At 40.2% G+C, this 24524-nt stretch overlaps 1 protein-coding gene across 1 annotated transcript in view; it reads right to left on the bottom strand.

The window, feature by feature from the left end:
- Positions 1-15419: 15419 nt before the first annotated feature.
- The window catches only part of LOC143996032 (pituitary tumor-transforming gene 1 protein-interacting protein-like), a 113571-nt gene continuing 104466 nt past the window's right edge, over positions 15420-24524 (bottom strand). Inside the window, exon 7 of the mRNA XM_077490837.1 lies at positions 15420-21002. Coding sequence (XP_077346963.1) covers positions 20956-21002 — 47 coding nt within the window. The 3' untranslated portion in view covers positions 15420-20955. The remainder of the gene's footprint in view (positions 21003-24524) is intronic.

Raw genomic sequence — 24524 nt, forward strand, 5'->3', positions numbered from 1 at the left:
CAGGAGGCACCTGATTTCTTTTTTTAGACTGAAGGATAATGGGAACTTTTATTAAAGCTGAACAGTTTCTACAAACTGTAAATTTACTACTGGCTCCATCTTGTGGTCACATCTGATATTGCAGGCAGAACAACTTAAAGCTGAGATCCACCCAAAAATGGAACTTACGCTTTAAGTGCTAGTTACCGCTTGACATACCACATTTGGCATGTAATTTTTTTTTTGGGGGGGGGGTGCAGGTACCCAGCTCCCACTTCCTTCCCTGTCACCGTGGCGCCGGAAGGAAGTTCACCTCTCCTTCTTCCCTCCCTGCAATCTTCTGGAACATGTCACAGGTCCCAGAAGATTGCCCGGCCATTCACAGCGTGCAGTAAATGACACTTTGTAGCTGCTAACTTTTAAATGGGTGGAACTCCCCTTAATGGATATCCTGCTGGAGGCTTAACACACTGCATATCACTGACTTCAGGTTCAGTTTTGACTGATGTCTGAAAGGTTAATTATCTCCACTCAGGGTCACCAGCCCAAAATATTAATACTGGCCCCAGGGGGTAAATACCTCCAAGCCTAGTCTTCCTCTGAACACTTCTGCATAACTGCACTATTTTCTCGATCACAACCATTTGTTATGCAATTTTGTAAAGTTCATAAATCTGAGTTGAAAGCTAAGGGGGCTTTAAAGGCACTTACTGCAGCTGGTATCAGGGCACCCCTAGGCCTGAGCCTGAAAGCAACAAACCTACTTGTTCCTGCTTCACCTAGATCTTTGTTGTGCCTCCTGCTTGATGTTGCACCACCTTTACTTGAATATCCTTCTTCCTTCTCTCACATGTGTACTGCAATCTGCATTATAGTGTATCTAGCCTCAAGAACAAAAAGATAATACATTTTAGTTTACCAGCCAGTAGAAGTGTTGGCTGCATTATTTTACTTTTTTACAGCTTTTATTTTTTATACCCGATGATGCTGTCAGTTACACAGTTCCTGTCTTGGGGTGACATCACACAGTCATGACTAAGGTATTGAAAGTAAAGAGAAGATGATCACACTCTGGAATGCAAAGAATGAAAATATTTATTCCATAAAAAACATCAAATATCAAAATCTATTCACAATAACATCACGATACAGACAGACAATATCTTATGACTAAGCAACGCAATTAGTGAAACGCGTCAACAATGCCATTCTCTGTCTGTATTGTGATGTTATCATGAATGTTTTTTTTAAATTTGATGGTTTTATGGAATAAATATTTTCATTCTTTGCATTCTGGAGTGCGATCATTTTCTCTTTACTTTGGATCACATGGTCAGAACAGACTGGACCAGCACCCAGTCATCAAAGAGTGGATTACTTCCACCTGGAGCAGTGTGCCCTTTCTTTTCCCATGACTAAGGTATTGCCTTGTATTGCAGGTGTCATGACCTGTTACCTTATCCCCATTAGTCCCCTTTACCCAAAACAAACAACTGGACACAGATTTTATTTGGGTTTAAAAGGCCATAGCAGCCATTTATTAAGCAACCAATCCAAAAATGACAAACTTTAAAATTTTAATTTTATTTTCAAATTTATAACAGCAATTCTCATAAAGACTGACCTATTTTCTCATCTAGGATCTTTGAAGGCACATTTATTTTACCAACTGTCTTAGATCCTCCTTTTATGGGGTCCCCCAGCAGCGTTTCTGGCTCCTCCTACTCATCAAGTGCCCCCACGGTGAGACGTTTTCAATGGGGGGCGCTCCTGAGTCCTGCTGCTGCATTCATCGACACAGACAGCAGGACTCGGCTCCACACTTCGGCTCCCCTGTCACTGGATTTGATTGAGGACCCGAAACAGTGGCTGGAGCTGCTGTGCTAATCCCAGTCCCGAACGGGCTTGGGCAAAAAAAAAAAAGGGGGGGCTCTGGGGGGGGGCAGCTGCAGCACAGAAGGTTTTTCACCTTAATGCACAGAATGCATTAAGGTGAAAAACCATGAGGGTTTACAATAGAAGATCTCTATGAAAAGATCAATTAAAGGGGAACAGCGAGCTCCAGTTCATCGCCTGAGTACAATTCCATCTGGTATTCAGTACAAATCGGCAACACAACTTATATCAGTCCAGCTCTTATAAATCCTCGGGGTACACCTCAATAAGTTACACAAAAAGATTGGATCTGGCTCAGACCGTCAGCCAGCATCAGTGGGTAGATGAAAGCAGCCACAATTTCGTCATCCAAAAGGCCCCAACAGTGTGAGTCCACCACTACCAGATGAAAATAAAGGAAAATGAGCCCGAAAAAAATTAAAAATAAATGCAGCCACAACAATTAACAATTGGTAATATATGACATTTTTGTTATTGGGTTTAATGCCACTTTAAAGTGGAACTCCAGCCAGTCCCAACAAGTTATCAGAATGTCTGCAATGCTGACCCAGCAATAACGTATCTAAAAGAAGTTCTGTAGAAATCCAAACCCTCCTCTCCTCTACTTAAAAAGTAATGAAATAGATTTTTTTTAAAAGGGATGGTGTAAAAAAAAAAAAAAAAAAAAAAAGGGAAAAAAATAATTGAAAGCGCCCCCCTTCTCCGTGCTTGCGCGCAGAAGGAAAAGCATATGTAGGTCGCACCCGCATATGTAAACGGTGTTCAAACCACACATGTGAGGTATTGCTGTGATCGTTAGAGCGAGAGCAATAATTCTAGTACAAGACCTTCTCTCTAACTCTAAACAGGTAACCTGGAAACATTTTTTTAAAGCTTCACCTATGGAATTATTTTAAGTACCATTGTTTGTCGCTAATCCACGAACGTGCACGATTTTAAAGCATGATATGTTAGGTATCTTTTTACTCAGCGTAACGTCATCTTTCACATTATACAAAATATTGGGGTAACTTGTGTTTTGTTTTGTAATAGATTACCCACCAGCCTCGTTTTGAGATTTTGGCGTTTACAAGTTTGTTGTTTTTTGCTAGAAAATTAGTTAGAACCCCCAAACACAATATATATTTTTTTAGAACACCCTAGAGAATAAAATGGCGGTTGTGGCAATACTTTTTTCACAATGTATTTGTACAGCAGTCTTACAAGTGCACTTTTTTTGGAAAAAAAATCACTTTTTTCGGATAAAAAAATAAGACAGCAGTAAAATTAGCCCAATTTGTTTCATTTTGTGAAAGATAATGTTACGCCGAGTAAATTGATACCCAACATGTCATGCTTCAAAATTGCGCCGCTCATGGAATGGCGACAAACGTTTACCCTTAAAAATCTCCATAGGTGATGTTTAAAAAATTCTACAGGTTGCATGTTTTGCGTTACAGAGGAGGTCTAGAGCTAGAATTATTGCTCTCACTGTACCGATCGCGGTGATACCTCACATGTGTGGTTTGAACACCGTTTCCATATGAGGGCTCTAGTCAGGTATGCGTTCACTTCTGCGCGCGAGTTTGGCGGGACGGGGCGCGCTTAAAAGATTTTTTTTATTATTATTTATTTTACCTTTTATTTTTACATTATTTAAAAAAAAAAAAAAAAGTCACTTTTATTCCTATTACTATTACTCCATTATCCCTTGTAATAGAAAAAAATATGGCAGGTCTTCTTAAATATGAGATCTGAGGTCAGAAAGTCTTCAGATCTCATATTTAGACTAATAAAATAAAATAAATCATTTAAAAAAATTGTCCCTTTAAGAGCTATGGGCGGAAGTGACGTTTTGACTGGAGACGGGTGATCGTCCCCTCACTTGTCTCCATACTGAGCCAGACAGGACGCGATCGCCTCCGCCGCTGCCGACAGCTCCGCTAAGCGGCGGAAGGCACCGGATCACGGAGGGAGGGGGGCCCCTCTCCTGCCACCGATAAAAATGATCTTGCAGCAAATCAGCCGCAGTGACCACTTTTATCTTGTAGCGGACCATCCGCTGAAGAAGGAGATACTGGGGTTATGGCAGCTAGCTGCTGCCATAACAACAATATTCTTCTTCAAACAGCTGCTGTAAAACTGCGGCGGGTGGTCCGCAAGTGGTTACAGTGTATTTTTTCTCAAAAAATTGCGTTTGAAAGACTGGTGCCCAAATGCAGTGTGACATAAAATATTGGAACTATATAAATTATATATATAATGTTCGAGGGTTTCAAGTAATTTTCTAGCAAAAAAAACCACAGATTTTTACATGTAAGAGAGGAATGTCAGAACTGGTCCCGTTGACAAGTGGTTAAAGTGGCACTCCAGCCAGTCCCAACAAATGTTCATGAAGTTAACAGAATGACTGCAATGCTGACCCAGCAATAACATATATAATGCCCTGTACACACGGAAAAGGTCAGATCAGATTATGTTGTTGGAAAATCCGATCATGTGTGGGTTCTATCGGATGGAAAAAGTTTGAGAGCTGGATCTAAAATTTTCCGACAACAAAATCCGATCGTACTTTTTCAGATCGCTTGTAGAGAATTCCGACGGACAAAGTGCCACGCATGCTCAGATCAAATTACGAGACCAAAGCTGTTAGGCTACTAGCCTCTACATAGTCCCGTCGTACGCAACGAACGTCATCTCGTCCTGAACGATCGGATTTTCCGTCAACTTTGTCCGACCGTGTGTATGCAAGACAAATTTCGACCAAAATCCGTGTACAGGGCATAACAGAACTTCTGTAGAAGTCCTAACCCCCCCCCCCCCCTCTCTTCTATACAATCACTTTAATTGCAGACAGACCAGCAAGTGGCATCAGATAAATGGATGCTCCCAAAGCAGAATTATCAAAACAAAGTAACAAACAGTATATATTATTTACACAAATTACCATCGCATTGCTTTGCTTTACCATGTAAATGTTTTTTTTTTACAAAGGTGGAGTTACACTTTAATACCTCCAAAGTAATTACCTTAAAGAAAGTTCAGTAGCCATGGGCAGTTCTTCTTTAATTGCTTTAGGAACCCAACAAATGCCGAGCCTCCCTGAAAGCTTTATTTTTATATAGGCATTATTTAACATAAAAAGTAATACATTCTTTCTGTATGGATTAACCTGAAGGAATTTTAGCCCAGCAGCAGATCATTATTAAACCCACCCACGGCAACACGCTGCTTGACCTTGATAAATTATTTGGTGCAAAAACACATTAAATGGCTTTTCAATTTAACACCTACACATAACGTTTGTGTCTGGTATGGTAATAGTTCTGCCATGCAAGGAACAGAATTTTAAAAGATTAATAAAGAAGTTTTGTTATATGGGGACTCAAATTGTGTTTAAAAGGACAAAAGAAAATGCCATTGTTGTTTAAAAAACCTGTTATATTTGTGATATAATATTTGTGACTCTGGAAGCCAAGAGCTGCGGCTTGATGGAGATTCCAAAAAACAGTACAAGGAGGAAAGTGCTGCATTCCAAAGGATCAATTCACTGGAAAAAGACCTGTAAAAGTTGAATTCTGATTGGTTGCCTATTGACTGATTATTGACCAATTAGGTTGCTATGAGATTATTGAACGAAGCATGGATGTTTATGCAGCAGAGCTGGCCAGACTGGGTCTTTTGCTTCTGATTTGATCTGATCTTATGTTTATGCTTCATCATTTTTTAATAGGTAATATCAGCTTTTGTTAAAAGATAACCCTTGTTGTTGGAGGTGTTGTAAAGCCAGAAGGTTTTTTTTTTGGCTTAATGCATTCTATGCATTAAGATAAAAAGCCTTCTGTGTGCCGAAGCCACCCCAGCACCCCCTAATACTTACCTGAGCCCCATCTCTATCCAGCAATGTCCAGGAGTGCCTCTCCCTCCTGATTGGCTGAGACACAGCAGTGGTGCCATTGGCTCCCGCTGCTGTCAAAGTCAGGCTCAGCTCAAGTGCCCCCCATAGCAAGCCGCTGATAGGCCAGTACAGACAGCTTTGTTGTACAGGGCCCGGCGTCCTCAGCTCAGCAGAGGGGTGGGGGCAGGCAACCTCACAGATGATTGGTGCAGTGGTGGGGGGAGTGACAAGCACCAATCTCCCTGTATGGCTTTCAATGAAGAAGCTTCATTGAAAGCCACACAGGGAGACCGATGCTTGTAACAGCCCCCACTGCCACACCGATCATCCTCCACTGCCTATCAAATGTCCCTTAATCTCTGGGCCCCCTGTGTCCTCCTATGGCTCCCCATGTCCTCTTATGGCTCCCCGTGCCCTCTGTGTACCCCTCCGGCCCCCCCTTCACCCGGATCTGTCAGGATGGACAGCGGAGGAAGTAGCCGGTAAATAAACCTCTCCTTGCTTTTCTGAATGAGCAGGGTTAGCGATCGCTAACTCTGTCCATTCATAACTGAGCATCGTAAACTGTGTTTCTGATGCTTCAGTTTATGAATGGAGAGGAGCCTCAGTCTCCTGTCCATTCATCTTCAGAGCAGCTGAGGCTGCAGAGAAAGGGACTGGGGAATCTGTGTCCTCAGTCTCTTTTCCAGTCTCAAAGGGGAGATATTAGACCCCTGATAGCTCACCAAGTCCCCCCCCCCCCCCTCAACAGTGCTGAAAGAAAGAATTGTAATAAATATTTAAAAAATGAAATTTTAAAATTAATAAAAAAATAAAATTAAAAAAACGTCCAAATTGTAAAGAAAACGTGTCTACCAACACTATCCACTACCCTACTGATACAATCCACTGCCAACCCCTCCCCCCACCCACAACAAAATAATGATATAAATATTTTTACTGACATGGTCCACTGCTCTACTGACACCATCCAGCCATGGCGTTGAGGGTGGGGCTGAAGGGGGCCCTGTCAGGTACGCTGCACCCATAATTTCTATCAGTAGCCCTGGCTGTGGGGGCACTCACCAGGAGGGAGGGGACAAGAAACCTCAAAGAGGCACTGAGAAGAGGAGGATCTGGGCTGCCCTGTGCAAAACCATTACACAGAGCAGGTAAGTATTAGTAAGCATATAATTTAAACAGAATATCCATATTGTTTATGAATATCATAACAAACCTCCCTAATAGTATGGCATGATGGATAAGTATTTGCCTGTATGTGAAATACACATCATGCTTACTTCTCTTCAACATCGGAAGATGTCCAGCAGTGCCACCAGAACAGAACTTGCAGAAACCAGTGGCGTCTAGGTACGCCCATCTACTGTCTTGAGAAGTATGGCTAGAAGTGGTCTTCACAGAAGAATTGCAGCCAAAAAGCCATACCTCCAATGTGGAAACAAGGCTAAGCGACTCAACTATGCACAAAACATAGGGACTGGGCTGCAGAAAAATGTCAGCAGGTACTAGAAGAATTTATGTTGGTTTGAAGCCAAAGGGTGGTCGCACCAAATATTAACCGATTGATGTCCGCGCTATAGCGAATGCCGGGAGGACATGTACGACCTTCTGTTCTCGCAGTGCGCTCTGTGATCACCGAGTTCTTGGGACTCAGTGATTACAGAGCAGGGTAAAGGGCCAATGACAGCGGGCAATTTACCTTGTGATCAGCTGTCAGCCAATGATAGCTGACCACAGAAGTAAATAGAAGCCGGTTAGTGTTTATTTTATTTGTTTGTTTGTTTTTTCACGCTGGCAGTGTAAAGAAAAGAATAAAGCTGGTAACCGGCTTCTGTTAGAGGTATATCAAACCCTTAAGTGCCCACCAGTGCTGCTAATCAGTACCCACCAGTACTGCTGATTAGTGCCCACCAGTGCTGCTAATAAGTGCCCCCTGATCAGTGCCCACCAGTGCCATCTCATCAATGAAGAAGAAAAAGTACCTGTCAGCAAATTTTTATAACAAAATATGAAAAACTTTTTTTTTTTGCAAAAAAAAAAAAAGTGATTATATACTACCAAAAGAAAGCTCTATTTGTATGAAAAAAATGATACAAATTGAATTTGGGTACAGTGTTGCATGACCGCGCAATTGTCATTCAAAATGTGAGCGATGAAAGCTGGAAATTGGCCTGGTCGTGAAGGGGGTATAAGTGCCCAATAAGCAAGTGGCTAATTTGATTTGGCGTGCTTTTCTTTTTGTTTACTTTCCATTTTGTTAATTAAAAAAAATAAGAAGCTATTAACACTTCCACAGTGCCCCCCAACTTGCTGCAGACCCTCCAGTTCCCACGTAACTGGCCGAGATTCAAACTATGTATGGCCTGCTTTAGACTAGGGAACATCTATATCTGCAGGCCTTCCATGATGTTGGATGGTGGAGTTTGCATGTGGGAAGTATTGATTGGTTGGAATGGATTTTCCCGGCCAATAAGATCTGTAGGGCTCCCCCTTCACTAACTGTTGGAACAAGATGTGCATGTTTGCCCCATGTAAGCTACAAAGTTTTACAATAATGTTCATTAAACCAAAACAAACATTCGGATGAAAATAATAAGGTAATAAAGATATATAGCATATCTTCTATAACTTTCTTCTACATGAATATTAACGCATATTGTATATGCATTTAGTCAGGAAAAAAAAATATTCTGAGCGATTATGATGTACTTCCCAAAACTGGATGTCAACTAGCTCCACCTACGCGTTTTCGTCACAAAGGACTTCCTTAGAAATGTTCCTGTGGTTTTAACTTGTTGTAACATAATATATCTCCCTCCATCTAATGTACCGTTCCTAAGAAAGTTACATAGTCAGGTTGAAAAAAGACACAAGTCCATTTAGTTCAAAAAAGAAAAAAAAAAGGATATCTCATACACAATCCTAAAGCCACAGTTGATCCAGAGAAAGGCGATAAACCCCAGCAAAGCATGATCCAATTTGCTCCAGCAGGGGAAAAAAATCTTCCCCGATTCCCCAAGAGGCAATATGATTTTCCCTGGATCACCTTTACCTATCAATGTTAGTACCCAGTTATACTACAGTGCCTTTAAAAAGTATTCATACCCCTTGACATTTTCCACGTTTTGTCATGTTACAACCAAAAATGTAAATGTATTTTATTAGGATCTTATGTTATAGACCAACACAAAGTGGCACATAATTGTGAAGCGGAAGGAAAATGATAAATGGTTTTCAATTTTTTTTACAAATAAATATGTGAAAAGTGTGGCATGCATTTGTATTCAGCCCCCGAGTCAATACTCTATAGAACTACCTTTCGCTGCAAATACTGCTGCAAGTCTTTTTGGAGATGTCTCTACCAGCTTTGTAAATCTAAAGAGTGACATTTTGCCCGTTCTTTGTAAAATAGCTCAGTCAGATTGGATGGGGAGCATTTGTGAACAGCAATTTTCAAGTCTTGCCACAGATTCTCAGCTGGCTTTGGGTCTTGGCCATTCTAACACATGAATATGCTTTGATCTAAACCATTCCATTGTAGCTCTGGCTGTATGTTTAGGGTCATTGTCCTGCTGGCAGGTGAACCTCCACCCCAGTCTCAAGTCTTTTGCAGACTCTAACAGGTTTTCTTCAAAAATTTGCCCTGTATTTGGCTCCATCCATTTTCCCATTAACTCTGACCCGCTTCTCTGTCCCTGCTTAAGAAAAGCATCCCCACAACATGATGCCGCCACCACGGTTCACAGTGATGGTGTGTTCAGGGTGATGTGCAGTGTTAGTTTTCTGCCACACATAGCATTTTTCTTTTAGGCCATAAAGTAGAATTTTGGTCTCATCTGACCAGAGCACCTTTTTCCACATTTGGCGTGTCCCCCACATTGCTTCTTGCAAACTGTAAACAAGACTTTCTAATGTCTTGCTTTCAACAATGGATTCATTTTGGCACTCTTCTGTAAAGGCAAGATTTGTGGAGTGTATGACTAATACTTGTCCTGTGGACAGATTCTCCCACCTGAGCTGTGGATCTCTGCAGCTCCTCCAGAATCACCATGCGCCTCTTGGCTGCTTCTCCAATTAATGCTCTCATTGCTCAGCCTGTCATTTTAGGTGGGCGATCATGTCTTGGTAGGTTTGCAGTTGTGCCATACTCTTTCCATTTTTGGATGCTGGATTTGACAATGCTTCCTGAGATGTTCAAAGCTTGGGATATATTTTAACTTAACCCTGCTTTAAACTCCTCCACAACTTTATCCCTGACCCATCTGGTGTGTTTCCTGGCCTTCATGATGCAGTTTGTTCACCAAGGTTCTCCAACAAACCTCTGGGGGCTTCACAAAATAGCTGTATTTGTACTAAGATTACATTTCATATAGGTGGACTCCATTTACTAATTGGGTGACTTCTAAAAAGGCAATTGGTTCCGCTCGTTTTTAGTTAGGGGTATCCGAGTATTTATTTGTAGAAAATGTTGAAAACCATTTAACGTTTTCCTTCCACTTCACAATTATGTGCCATTTTGTGTTGATCTAGCACATAAAATCCCCAAAAAATGTATTTACCTGTTTGGTTGTAACATGACAAAATGTGGAAAATTTCAAGGGGTATGAATACTTTCAAGGCACTGTATGTACACATAGGAAGGAATCCAGACCTTTCTTAAAGCAATCTACTGAGCTTGTAAGAACAACCTCTGTAGGGAGTCTTTTCCACATTTTCACAGCTATTACTGTGAAGAAACATTTGTCAGTTGTTTAGAGTTAAGAAAGCAAGGGGCGGGACTTTATATGAGGCACACGGAAGCGGAAGCATAAATTTAGGTAAAAAACAGGTTTTAATGAATTTAAATAGTCTTATATTTACATATTATTGCACATAGCTATATAGTAATATTTATCAATTTCATCAAGATATATACAGTGCCTTGCGAAAGTATTCGGCCCCCTTGAACTTTTCAACCTTTTTGCCACATTTCAGGCTTCAAACATAAAGATATAAAATTTGAATTTTTTGTGAAGAATCACCAACAAGTGGGACACAATTGTGAAGTGGAACGAAATCTATTGGATAATTTAAACTTTTTTAGCAAGTAAAAAACTGAAAAGTGGTGCGTGCAAAATTATTCGGCCCCTTTACTTTCAGTGCAGCAAACTCACTCCAGAAGTTCAGCGAGGATCTCTGAATGATCCAATGTTGTCCTAAATGACTGATGGTGATAAATAGAATCCACCTGTGTGTAATCAAGTCTCTGTATAAATGCACCTGCTCTGTGATAGTCTCAGGGTTCTGTTGAAAGCGCAGAGAGCATCATGAAGACCAAGGAACACACCAGGCAGGTCCGTAATACTGTTGTGGAGAAGTTTAAAGCCGGATTTGGATACAAAAAGATTTCCCAAGCTTTAAACATACCAAGGAGCACTGTGCAAGCGATCATTTTGAAATGGAAGGAGTATCAGACCACTGCAAATCTACCAAGACCTGGCCGTCCCTCTAAACTTTCAGCTCAGACAAGGAGAAGACTGATCAGAGATGCAGCCAAGAGGCCCATGATCACTCTGGATGAACTGCAGAGAACTACAGCTGAGGTGGGAGAGTCTGTCCATAGGACAACAATCAGTCGTACACTGCACAAATCTGGCCTTTGTGGAAGAGTGGCAAGAAGAAAGCCATTTCTCAAAGATATCCATAAAAAGTCTCGTCTAAAGTTTGCCACAAGCCACCTGGGAGACACACCAAACATGTGGAAGAAGGTGCTCTGGTCAGATGAAACCAAAATCAAACTTTTTGCCCACAATGCAAAACGATATGTTTGGCGTAAAAGCAACACAGCTTATCACCCTCAACACACCATCCCCACTGTCAAACATGGTGGCGGCAGCATCATGGTTTGGGCCTGCTTTTCTTCAGCAGGGACAGGGAAGATGGTTAAAATTGAGGGGAAGATGGATGCAGCCCAAATACAGGACCATTCTGGATGAAAACCTGTTGGAGTCTGCAAAAGACCTGAAACTGGGACGGAGATTTATCTTCCAACAAGACAATGATCCCAAACATACAGCAAAATCTACAAAGGTATGGTTCACAAATAAAACTTATCCAGGTGTTAGAATGGCCAAGTCAAAGTCCAGACCTGAATCCAATCGAGAATCTGTGGAAAGAGCTGAAAACTGCTGTTCACAAACGCTCTCCATCCAACCTCACTGAGCTCGAGCTGTTTTGCAAGGAAGAATGGGCAAGAATTTCAGTCTCTCGATGTGCAAAACTGATAGAGACATACCCCAAGCGACTTGCAGCTGTAATCGCAGCAAAAGGTGGCTCTATAAAGTATTAACGCAAGGGGGCCGAATAATTTTGCACTCCCCACTTTTCATTTTTTTTATTAGTTAAAAAAGTTTCATAAATCCAATAGATTTCGTTCCACTTCACAATTGTGTCCCACTTGTTGGTGATTCTTCACAAAAAATAAAAATGTTATATCTTTATGTTTGAAACCTGAAATGTGGCAAAAGGTTGAAAAGTTCAAGGCACTGTACATTCCAACAAGGACTCAATGGTAAATACATGAAGAACTTGACATTTAGTAAACACCAATTATAAGTAGATAACTTTCAACACCCTATTTGTGTCACATCCCACACTCTGACCTGCTTGGGGTATCATTTGTGCTCTCTGGGTGTCGCCTGGGCGTGCCCCTTCAACCCCGGTTTATGGCATTTTTGGCCAGCCTGACTATCAATAGCTGCACCACCTCTGGTGGTATACATGCAAGTCTGTGGGTCAAATGTACATATGTGGGATTTTTCCCCATACTGAACATTTGTCCACCTTTTTCCAGACCATTCAAAATACGGTAGTTTTTTCTATCCATAGGTTACCATTACGGTTTTGCTCCTGACAAGTGACAAAAAGGTCACGAAACATGTAGAGCTTTCAACTACTGTTTTGTGTATACAATTTTCAACAAAGGATGGACGTTCCTTTCTGACCTACCGTATTTATCAGCTTATAACACGCACTTTTTCCCCTCTAAAATCAGGGGGAAAGCGGGGGTGCGTGTTATACGCCGATCCCCCGCTGTTTGTAAGCCTTTTTTGCCGTCCTCGGCAGCTTCCGGGTATTTTCGGCCACACTTGGCCTTTCTCTGCTATTTTCGGCCGCACAAGTGTGGCCGAAAATAGCCAAAAACCGCCGAGTACTACCGAGAGCCGCCAAGATACACAGGACATCCGCTCTGTAGCTCGATGGCGCCATTTTTTAAATGGCAAACACAGACAAAGCTGCAAACGACTGACAAGGCTAAATGGATGGCTGCAAATGACACTGACAAGGCTGCAAAGCAAGGCTGCAAATGACACTGACAAGGCTTCATTGATGGGCATTTAAATGTAAGCTTTTTTCCTTAAACTTCCCTCCTAAGAGTTTTTTTCTTTTAAATTCCCTCCTAAACTTGGGGTGCGTGTTATACTCCGATAAATACAGTATCTTTTTGTTTTTGTACTCTTCCCAAGTGACACTTTAATGTGTCACAGATCTACATATAATTGGTGTTTACTAAATGTCAAGTTCTTCATGTATTTACCATTGGGTTATTGTTGGAATGTATATCTTGATTAAACTGATAAATATTAATATATAGCTATGTGCAATAATATGTAAATATAAAAGACTATTTGAATTTATTAAAACCATTTTTTTACCTAAATTTATGCTTCTGCTTACGTGTGCCTCATATAAAGTCCTGCCCCTTGCTTTCTTTTCTCTAAATATTGAACTGGCATTGAGGAGGGGGATCTGAACGGCCCCTATTACCTAATTTTAAGTCCCAAATACCTTCGCTCCTCTTTTTTAATCCTTTGTTAGTTGTGTGTAAAGAAAAATCATAGGGATGACTTACTTACAACACATTTTGAAAAATAAAGTGCTCGCTCCTGAAAGATCAAGAAAGCAAGCGAGTTGAAAATGTATGTTGTGGTGCACCTTATAAATATATGTATGGTTTTAAAATTAATAATTCTACACTATGCAGATTCTTCCTCCTAATGTGCTAAGCCTAAAGAAGCCTGACGTAATGGAACACGTAGGGCGGAGTAAGTGGTATCACATTTTGGGAAGTATAGCACAGTACATGCTCTTGGAAGAACTGGAGAGCAATAGGCTGAAAATTGATGTTATGGTGTCAACTGCTGCACCTTTTAAATGTAAGCGTGGTTTTAACATAACGCAGATTACCCCTCTTTACTAATGCACAATGTTGATGAGTTTTGTGAAAGCTAAATTGGTGGAGAAATAGAGGCAAAAATGTGAATTTTCTGTAAAAGTAATGCTATTTCAGTGGAAAAGTACAAAGTCGATTATGTCAAGTGAGTGAACACCATAAAGGGGAGCATGGAGGTGGCCAGTAGAAGTTATGATGACTGTTTCTGGTGCACTGTGCTTTGGAGATTGCACAAAGGGAAATAACTATGGTTAGAAGAAGGCTTCTGCGCAATGGGATAGTTTGAATTGATTTGTTGGACTATTTTGTCATTATATTCTACTATATTTTCATTTGGATTTCTTTTTAGTACACTGAAACAGAAGGCGGCACACTAAACTGTATTTATTCGGTAGGATCATTTTTTGCAAGTAAGCGCTAGCCACCAATTTATGTTTCAATATCACTTTTCAATCTAAAAGCACAGCAGCTATAGTGGGAGGGAGTTAATTGCAGAGTTTCGTATATTGTATAGATTTTGTTTTCCATATTTTTTAATGTCACCAGTAGTTTTCATTTTTGGAATACCTTTGAGTTTGATTTTCTACCCATAAGTGATATCTCTTTTTTGGGTAGGCACCAGGGTTGCCAAATGTCAGTAAATTTACACTTTTTAAAAATAGGCCGATTTACAAACCATTCATAAATGTCCGTTAAGAAGCTGCTCTCAGCTGCCCGTAAAAAAAAAAAAAAAAATATGGCTGTGGGCTAGGGCAGGTGCAGACCGAGGGCGGGTGCGCAGTGACGTCATTGTGCCGCCTGGTGCCTTTTATGAATTACAGCAGGACTGGAGGGAGCCGGGACTTGGGAACAGGAGTGCTGGCAGCCCGGGACGGTCACTGGAGGACTGGATGGGGTCTGGACTCTGGAGAAGAGAGGACAGAGTTTGACTGCTCTGCTGTACCCGAACGAGCAAAGTTCCAGTCAGGCAACAGTCGGGGGGGGGGGGGGGAATCAATGATGTAAGGGGGTGGGTGAATACACTAAGGCTCCCCATATACAAGTAATCACCCCCCCCCCACTTGCCTTAGTGTATTAACTTTGCAGAAGGTGGCTTGGAATCACCATAGAGTCCACCTCCCCCACCCCCCGAGTTTCCAGCATTCCACCTTTATTCAGTGTCCTCAGTTTCTCTTTACATCACAGTCTACAGGATTTCAACTCAATGTGCAAGAGGAAACTGTGGACTATTAAGGAAGGGGGGGCTTAGGTGTCACTTATGTGCAACCCAATAAATGTATTAATTTTCATTTTAAATGATGAAAAATGCATTGTGAGTACAGGGGGGGACCATCATTTGTGATGGTCACAGTTGGATGGAATGGAAATTATGATCCAAGATTGGCTAGGGCTGGGTTCTCTGTTACACAAGTGCTTAAACCACAGCAATCTCACAAAATATCAGTTTTGGATGGATTTACACTTTTTTTTTCAGAAGAGTTTTATTGGTTTGAAGGCTTATAGTACAAACACTGACAACCAGTTAAACAAGAGATTTCTATGAATCATAACATTGACATACATATGTGCACAGGATATAATACAATAGTTTGCATGGTTGACTTGGCAGAGATAGAGAGGGTGAGGCAGGGTGATGAGCAGGGAGCAGTGGCCCGAGTGGGAGAGACCAGTATAACTACTGGAGTATCACATGAAGTAGAAGGGTTGGGAGAGTTTTCTGGGACTATCAAAAGGAGCATGGGGAGTGTAGGCTTTTGGGGGGGGGGGGGGGAAGGGACAGGGAGGTAGGATTTGGGGGGGGGGGGGGGGTGTTGGGAGAAGAATGGGCTTTGAGGGAGGAGAGATGGGAAAAAAAAAATAATAATAAAAAGTAGTGGGGGAGGGTGGTGTCCATGAGGACCCCGGAGGTTACCTAGCATTTAAAAATAGTAATAGGGTTTGGCAAATGGTAGGTGGCGAGAAGTTTATCAAGGGTTGCAAAGCTTTCAAGAATTGCTCCTATGTGCGTCATTAATTTCACTTTCAACCAAGCATGCCAAGATTGCTTTAACACTGCCTGGGGTAGTCCGTCACCCTGTAAAAATAGCAGACTCCACTGTATTCAGATAACAACAACATTATAACATAACAGCCGTACAACAAAAGATAACAAGGGAAGGATTTACAAACTAAAACAATGAAAAATGTGCAAAGTTAAAAAATCTTTCCCTAATAAAATAACAGTTCGCTAAATTAAAACATCGGGAAAAAACAATGACCAGACATGCATCCTATTTACAGGGGATAAAAAAAAAAAGTTTGTTGCCTATAGAAATAGTCTTTCCTTTCATATGTTAATTTGCAGTACAGTTACGATTTTACAGCATGATGTACTTTATTCTTCAAATGGCCCTTTTAATAAATTTATTAGAAAAAAAATAGGCATCATGTGTTAACCCAAAAGAGGGGACATGTTTATCTGCAGAGAGTTAAAGTCTACACTGGATGAATTGCACATCACAATACATGGCTGGACGGCTTTAAAAATGAAAAACTACAAAACTTCAGACATAAGGATCCTTTTGGCTTTGATAGTAAAACTGAACGCCAAGCAAACAAACAGTTTAAATACATATTGATTAAAGTGGTTCTAAAGGCTGAAGGTTTTATAACAACTTCATGCATTCTATGCATGAAGGTAAAAAACCTTCTGTATGCCCGAGCCCCTCCGACCCAGCGATGTTCATGATGGACTCAGTTGTATGGGGACTCTTCCTCCCTCACTGTCTGAGCCCGCAGCGGGAGCCCATTGGCTACCACCGCTGTCAATCACAGCCAGTGAGCCAATGAGGAGAGGGCGGAGGGGGGGGGGGCCCAGGAGCGCCAGCAGGGGATCCTAAAAAGGGGGATCAGGGTTGCTCTTTGCAAAACCACTGCACAGAGCAGTTAAGCATAACCTGCTTGTTATTTAAAAAAACAAAAAAACTGAGCTTTAATATCACTTTAACCACTTGCACACTTTCACCCTCTTCCTACCCAGGGCAATTTTCAGCTTTCAGTGCTGTTGCACTTTGAATGACAATTGGGCAGTCATGTAATATACCTAAGTGAAACGTATCCATTATTTTGGAGACAAATATAGCTTTCTTTTGGGGGCATTTATCACCACTGTTTTTTTTTTCTTTGTATCGGTTATAACATTTTGCAAATGGCCAATTTGTTTTATTCACAGATGTGTACTTATAATCAGTGCCCTGATTATCAGTGTAAATGTCTGCTGTCAGAGTAAAGCTGGTTATTAGCTTTCCATTCCTCACACAGTGACAGCGCTGGCTAAAAAATGCCGATAACTGGCATTTGTTTACAAGGGATCGGCTGTGATTGGACACAGCTGATCACATGGTAAAGGGCCACTGCGATTGGCCCTTAACCTCAATCTGTGATCAGCTGCAGCTGAGGGACACAATCGATCAGAGCGCACTCCAGGGATCTGGGAGGATGTCAATAGGTGCCCTCCCAGAACTGGACAACCTGGAGGGGGGGCGTTGGGGACACAAAAGACTTTTTACCTTAATGCATTTATGGTAAAAACCTTGGTTTGGGAGTAACGTGGTATAAGAGCAGTTTGCAAGTCTAGAGAATATATATATATATATATATATATATATATATATATATATATATATATGTGTGTGTTAAATTTCTCTTAACTTGATATAGGAGCAGTAGAAGGATCAGTTTTAATGTAAAAAAGTGGAATAACACTCACAATGTTAAACAATATCCTGCGTTAAGGAGTCTGTTGCTCATCCATGTAAAGCCGCTGATGTATACAGTATGTGGCCAGAGGTCCAGGGGTGCTGAACGCTTTCAGTGGTTCCTGAAGAACTCCAGAGAAACTCCTAGCCGGGTGGGGGTGGGGCGGGTGTAATGCGAGTACAGAGCACCCGGAAGTGACGTCAACTGTTCCCCAGTGTCCGAGTGACTTCAAGTTCTCCAGGAAGTGCTAAGAGCCACCAGTGCCCCCGAACCTCTGGCCACATACTGTATACACCAGCGACCTTCCAGATGAGCACCAGACTCCTAAAACCGATCCTTCAACACTAAAATGGTGCTGTTTTTTGTTCGTGTTTTTTGTGCCTCTAAGGTTAGCAATGTGATTACACTTCGTAGTGTATTTTGTATTGCCCTAAGCAATTTTTATATGTATAAATGGTTGTGGAATGATCATCTCAGTTTATTATTTCTTATGGTGAAACTTGCTTTGATATACAAGTGCTTTGGATAAGCATGTTTCTGGAATGAATTATGCTCACAATCCAAAAAAATAATTAAAAAAAGCAAACAAAAAACATTTTCATCCTTTACAACCACTTTACAACTCATCAAGGCAGAACCAAGTAGCAGCGGAATGATCTACTTGGCCGTGCAGTGTAATCAAAGTTTAAGAGGCACAAGACTGGCTGAACCGTAAATACATAGGTGTGTAAAGTGTGTTTGCCTTGGCTGTTCTTTAATAATTCTTGTACAAATGATCTTAAAAGAAGCACTGTACCTTCCAATCATATATAGGATTCCTAAATGACTTATTAGAAAAAAGGTGTTGATAACTTTTTTTAAATGTATAAAAGATTCTGTAAGAGAATCAGAACAGATTACACTTAAAACGATATTCAGGCCTCCTGCCCAGGAATGTGACAGACAATGATTTTGATGCCTCCTTTGTAAGTAATGCGATAGCTAATGGAACAATTACTTGTAAAACAAAATTCCATAATTATGGTTACATCAAATACTACAATTTCTGCACAAAGTGAAGGATATTAGGAGCTGGGTGGGCCCAGACATAGAAGTCTGCCACCGAACCCCAATAATGTTAAAGCAGGGAGGAAACAGATCAATCATTCTGGTTGTCTAGATAAGAATACATTCATTGCATATGAACAGACCTCATTTAAAAAAAATAAAACATTTAAGATGGCCAAAACCATGAATTCAAGTTTAGCTGCTGTTTCTCCCCCCCTCTCTAATCCTTAACATAGCGTCAATATTTCTGACTGTGGGGTGGCTCACCTTTCAGGGAGCAGCACTAATTGACTGCCTCTAATTGAGCCAACAATCAAATCCTGTGCCTGCACATGCCCTCTGCTGCCCCCTATGGCTCTATGCTGGGACAGGAGATGGACGAAGAACAAACATTATAATAACTAGGTACAACAGCAGTCTCTACAAGGCTTCAGAGTTATCATCAGAGGGAACAGCTATACATACATATACATTTATATTTAGATTATAAGTTTTAGGTAATGCTTTAATGTTTATGAATCTGCCATTAGAAATTAGAGTGTTTGTTCACACCAGAGTTCTGATTTTAAATTCATATCATGTGACTTTTCCTATTGAGTTACAGATCCTTTAGGCTCCATTCACACTTGTACGACTCCAAAGTAGCTCAACTTTGGAAGGCAACTATGAAGCAGCTTTGGATGAGTATGACTTAGATGTGACTTTGACCAAAGAGAATTGACAACTGTTGCACGTAAAACATTCAGGTATGACTTTCATGAAACTTTTGAGGGTTAACATTGAAGACTATGGCCCTCAAGTTGCGTGAAAGTTGGACCAAAAGTAGTGCATGAACTATGTTGAAGTTGCTGCAATGTTAAGTCGCACATATATGAATGGTTATCATTGGAAAACATGGGGTAGGACTCATCATCCGACTTTGATGTCCAAAGTCGAATTGAAAATCATACAAGTGTGAATGGACACTTAATTGAATCCAATCATCTATGAATTACAACAAAATTCAACCGCAAAAACACTTTCTTGGATATATGTTGACTAAACATAATTAACACTCTTTATATCCCTTGGAATCCCAAATGGCCATAAAAGCAACTGTGTTCCCAGCTCTGCCACCATCGCCCCCCATGCATCATTCCAACCACAAACTCCAAAGGAAATCCCCCCCCCCCTTTTTTTTTTTTAGCAAAAGAAAATTTATAATGGCCACACAAGTCTTTTACCCATGCATTTTAAGCTGTAGCTTCTGTGATCAAAAATTATATATAATTTTTGCAATATGTAATTTGGCAAGGTTTACAGAACTTCAAAATCTAATTTGCTGCTTGTGTGATAAAAAAAACGAAACCCACAAAACATGCAGTTTCTATAGTTGCTCGGAAAGGGATTTCCCCCCCCCCCCCCCTTTACAAGAAAGTTTCACTTTAAGTGGAAAGGGCTTCCAACCTGTGTATGCAACACATTCAATTTAGAAAGCTACCAAGCAATTTAGTCTAGCATTGTCAATATACCAGTTTTGGGTGGACCGTGCTTTTAAACCCAATCATGCTGGAAGCAAAGGCATCCATTTAGGGAAAGATTCTAAAAGATGCAAATCACAGGACGAGGTTTTGAAGATTTTACACCCCATCTAGATGTCTAGAAAAAAATAAATAAAAAATAAACAAAAAAACAAAACAAAAAACACACCACAAAAGAAAGGTGTACCAAAAAAAGTTCACTTTACAAAAGTATAACCATATCTACTGTAAAATGAGTAACAAATAAGAATCCAGGCAGGGGCACAAACCCACAGCCTTGTATTACTAAACAGAAGCCCCCCCCCCCCCAAACAAATAAAAACAAATAAAAAAAAATAAAAACCACCACACAAAAAATAGAACACAAAGTGACCACAGATTTACAAATCATGGTTGGAAAGTGGTTTTAAAGGTCAACATAAAATGTTAACAGAATACAATAAAGAAAACGTTTCACATTCACACAATATTATAAATCATATCCACAGTGAAATGAATGGCTAAAACAAGGTGATAAAAGTGTAAAAAAAAAAAAAAAAAAAATAAAAGTGTAAAACTTCAGAACAGCTTCAAGTTAGACTTTGCATGGCGCATGCATGCGATAGTTAATAGCCTAGAGAACGGGGACCCTAATCCGGGATGGCGCTCATGCATCAGGACGGAGTGAAGCAAGCTATCCTCATGAATTAGTCATCAAACTTGCTGTAGGGATGATCTGTGTCATGGAGGAGACCTGGAAGACAGCGAACAAAAACTCAGTTCAGAAAAGGAGGAAAAATGCAAAAAAGTCTAAAGATTCTGCAATGAAGCCACAAGGCTTAACTCTAGGCAGATATAACCAATATAAGACATAAAAAGTAACTGCATTTGGCTTGGTATCTTGTAATCCCCTGTCCATCAGCTCTTACTCTGGGGACTCAATTCATAAACAAATATTACATGAGATAATTTGATCACGTGACATTTTTACCAAATATCTCATGTGATATTCAAAATGTCAATTCACTGAGTTTATGCGGTATTTACTGCACTAATAAACACAGTAAATACCACATAAACTGACTCTAAAGTCAATTCATGAAACTATATAAATAAATGCATTTAAACAAGTCATGGTCAAGCCACACGTTCAAGTAATATGTTCAATTAGACTAGTTGTTAAGAAGAGCGGCTGCCGCGTTCTTTACCACCATGACTTATCTACCGTCGGCAAGGTTCCCTGCTGACAGCATAATGTAAAGAAAAGAAAAGAATTGCTGGCATTTAAAAAGGTTTTAATTTAAAAAACAAAAAAAGCAAATAAAAAAAAAAAAAAAAAAAAAAAAAAAACACAAAACAGCATTCCCCCCCCCCCCCATTCCCCTTAGGGTCTGATGTGGATTTTAAGGGGAACCCCCACAACAAATTTAAAAAAGAATTGTGTGAGGTCTCCTCAAAATCCATATCAGGGCACAGAATGGATGGGCAGGGTTGTTTACTGGTCGGTAAAAAACGCCAGCATTAAAATACTGTGCAGAGCAAGCTAGACTGCAGTCTGGTCACATAAATCAAGAGAAAAAAACCCCACATTAATTAAAAGGAACATCACATGTGTAATTCGTGCACTTTTTTTATGAATTGCAGGTATTTTTGACAGTTATCTTATGCAGCAATTGATCAAACATACCTTTTTCGGAATTTAACTCTGAATTGAGCCCTGGGTAAGAGAGACAGGCAGGACTGAGAGCCATGACCTATATGCAAATGCTGGGAAGGAACATAATAGGGAGGGGATTGTGGAGTGAGCAGAGATCAGAACCGCTATGTTTTTGCTTCTTCACCGTCCAACCAGCAGGAGGGCACCAGTGTATTTCTTAATTGTAACGGAGAAAGTGGTGTCACCCGTGTGGCAGGTTTGTGTAAATCCCATGATTGGAAGGTACCAGGGATCAATTATCCTAGATCAGTGTTTCTTAACTCCAGTCCTCAAGGCGCCCCAACAGATCAATATGTTTTCAGGCTTTCCATTATTCTGCATAGGCGATTAGATCAGTTTCACGGCCTTAGTAATTACCACAGACGTTTCATCCGAAGGAAAATCTGAAAACATGACCTGTTGGGGCACCCCAAGGACTAGAGTTAAGAAAACACTGTCCTAGATGGTGGCTTGGAGCTTAGTTTTAAAACATTAGAATTTAAATTCTTTTTTTGTACCCATGACAAATCGAGAGATAACCCAACCGTAAATTTGCGATTTTTTTGACCTTCTGCACATTTTGTTAAGGCTCAGACAGGCTCTGTTTTTCTTTGTTTGACACACACACACACACACACACACACGTGAATAGGCCCCTAGGCTTTAAAGAGAAACTATACTGCTTTTGGGTTATTTTCTTTTACGTCAACAAGTTTTAAAAAATTTTATGTACATACTATGTATTTAATATGTACAAAAAATCTTTATTAATAAATACAGGACACACTGATTATACAGGATGTGTTTTTGAATAACAGAAGAAGCTGCTTGCCTTTAGACCGTCACTCTGGGTTTGAAAGTCCGTAAGCCTGTTGTAACAGAGAAAGATGGAGGGAAGGAAGTTGTGACTGCTCTCAATCATATGGGCGTGTAAATTTCAGCCTACGCTAGTGAGCTCTATGAACCTCTTTTTTTTTTTTTTTTAACAGGACAGTTAAGAATAGTAATCATAAATAAATGCAAAATATTTGGATGCAATTTTTAAAGTACCCATATAAAATAAAAAAATGTTACATTATAAACTGATGAGCAAGGCCTCATGTACTGCTAGATCAATCCTGAATAATAATATTATTAAATAATGTAAACTGTGTTTTCATTTGAATACTATTTTTTTTTAAGTTTATTACATGCAAAAATATATACATAATTAAAAAAATGAAATCTCATTAAATATTATTAATATATATTTATCTCACACAAAAACTATGCATTCCCTTTAAGAGACAGTGGCTGGGACATAAGTTTGTGGCTTACTGCTTTTGTCTTTCCATCACTCAGCAACACGAGAGCAGCCCAGCGACATGATCCAGGACTGTTTACTTCGAAGCGCAAGCTGGGTTTGCATTTCATACATAATGAATCAGATTAGGAGGAAATTAGAGCGAACGGCTCTATGCATTTTCCATTCTATCAGCTGCTAGAAATGCCTCTTACTCTCCGTCAGGGAATAAGTGAAAGGCAGAAAGCTCCCCTGAACATGAGATGCTTAGGAAAAGGCGACAAGTCTATTATATAGCAACATACTCTGCATCTTACGAGTATATTACAGATTCTAAGACAACACTAGGATAGAGAAGAAAAACTAAAATCTACAATATATAAACAGCTTTTGCCAAATTGAGCACAAATTGTACCCATTGGCAACCTCTTCACTACTGAAGTCCTTTCCAGTGGGCCCCCTTCTTTAAGCGGCCAAGCTCTCCCTTCCCTAGCTCCCAGTAGCTAAAACATGTTAGAATTTCAGCACTTTGACTTTGCTTACTCAATTATTGATGGTCTATAAAAAGGTATCTTATTCTCCAAATATCATCCAAACTGCCCGCTCTGCTCCTAAGACCTCTTGCTCTCAAGCTCCCGTCTCCTCCTCTGATGCCCTTCTCCCATCCTCTAACTCTTTACCTCAGTCTGTCCGGCTATTTCCTACGTTGGCTACTTTTAGGCGATCCCCGAAAAAAAGAAAAAAAATTCTTCAGGGAAGCCCATCACGCCTCCAACAACTTTAACCACTTGACCAATGGGCACTTAAACCCCCTTCCTAACCAGCCCAATTTTCAGCTTTCGGTGCTCTCAGTTTGAATGACAATTAGTCATGCAACACTGTACCTATATGAAATTTTTGGCCTTTTTTTCACACAAATAGAGCTTTCTTTTGGTGGTATTTAATCACCGCTGGGTTTTTATTTTTTGCTCTATAAATGAAAAACAAGCAAAAATTTGGTAAAAAAAATTGTTTCCGTTATAAAATTTTGCAAATTAGTAATTTTTCATAATATATTTTGGCCAAAATTTTACACTGCTACACATCTTTGGTAAAAATAATCCAAATCGGTGTATATTATTTGGTCTGTGTGAAAGTTATAGAGTCTACAAGCTATGGTGCCAATCATTGAATTCTGATCACACCTGAAGTACTGACAGCCTATCATTTCTTGAGAACCTAATAAGCCAGGACAATACAAATACCCCCCAAATTACCCCTTTTTGTAAAGTAGACATTCCATTTATTTGGAATATCTT

This window comes from Lithobates pipiens, unplaced genomic scaffold (genome assembly GCF_037356315.1).
Source record: "Lithobates pipiens isolate NorthernLeopardFrog02 unplaced genomic scaffold, aLitPip1_a1.2 Scaffold_19, whole genome shotgun sequence".
Classification (NCBI taxonomy): Eukaryota; Metazoa; Chordata; class Amphibia; order Anura; family Ranidae; genus Lithobates; species Lithobates pipiens.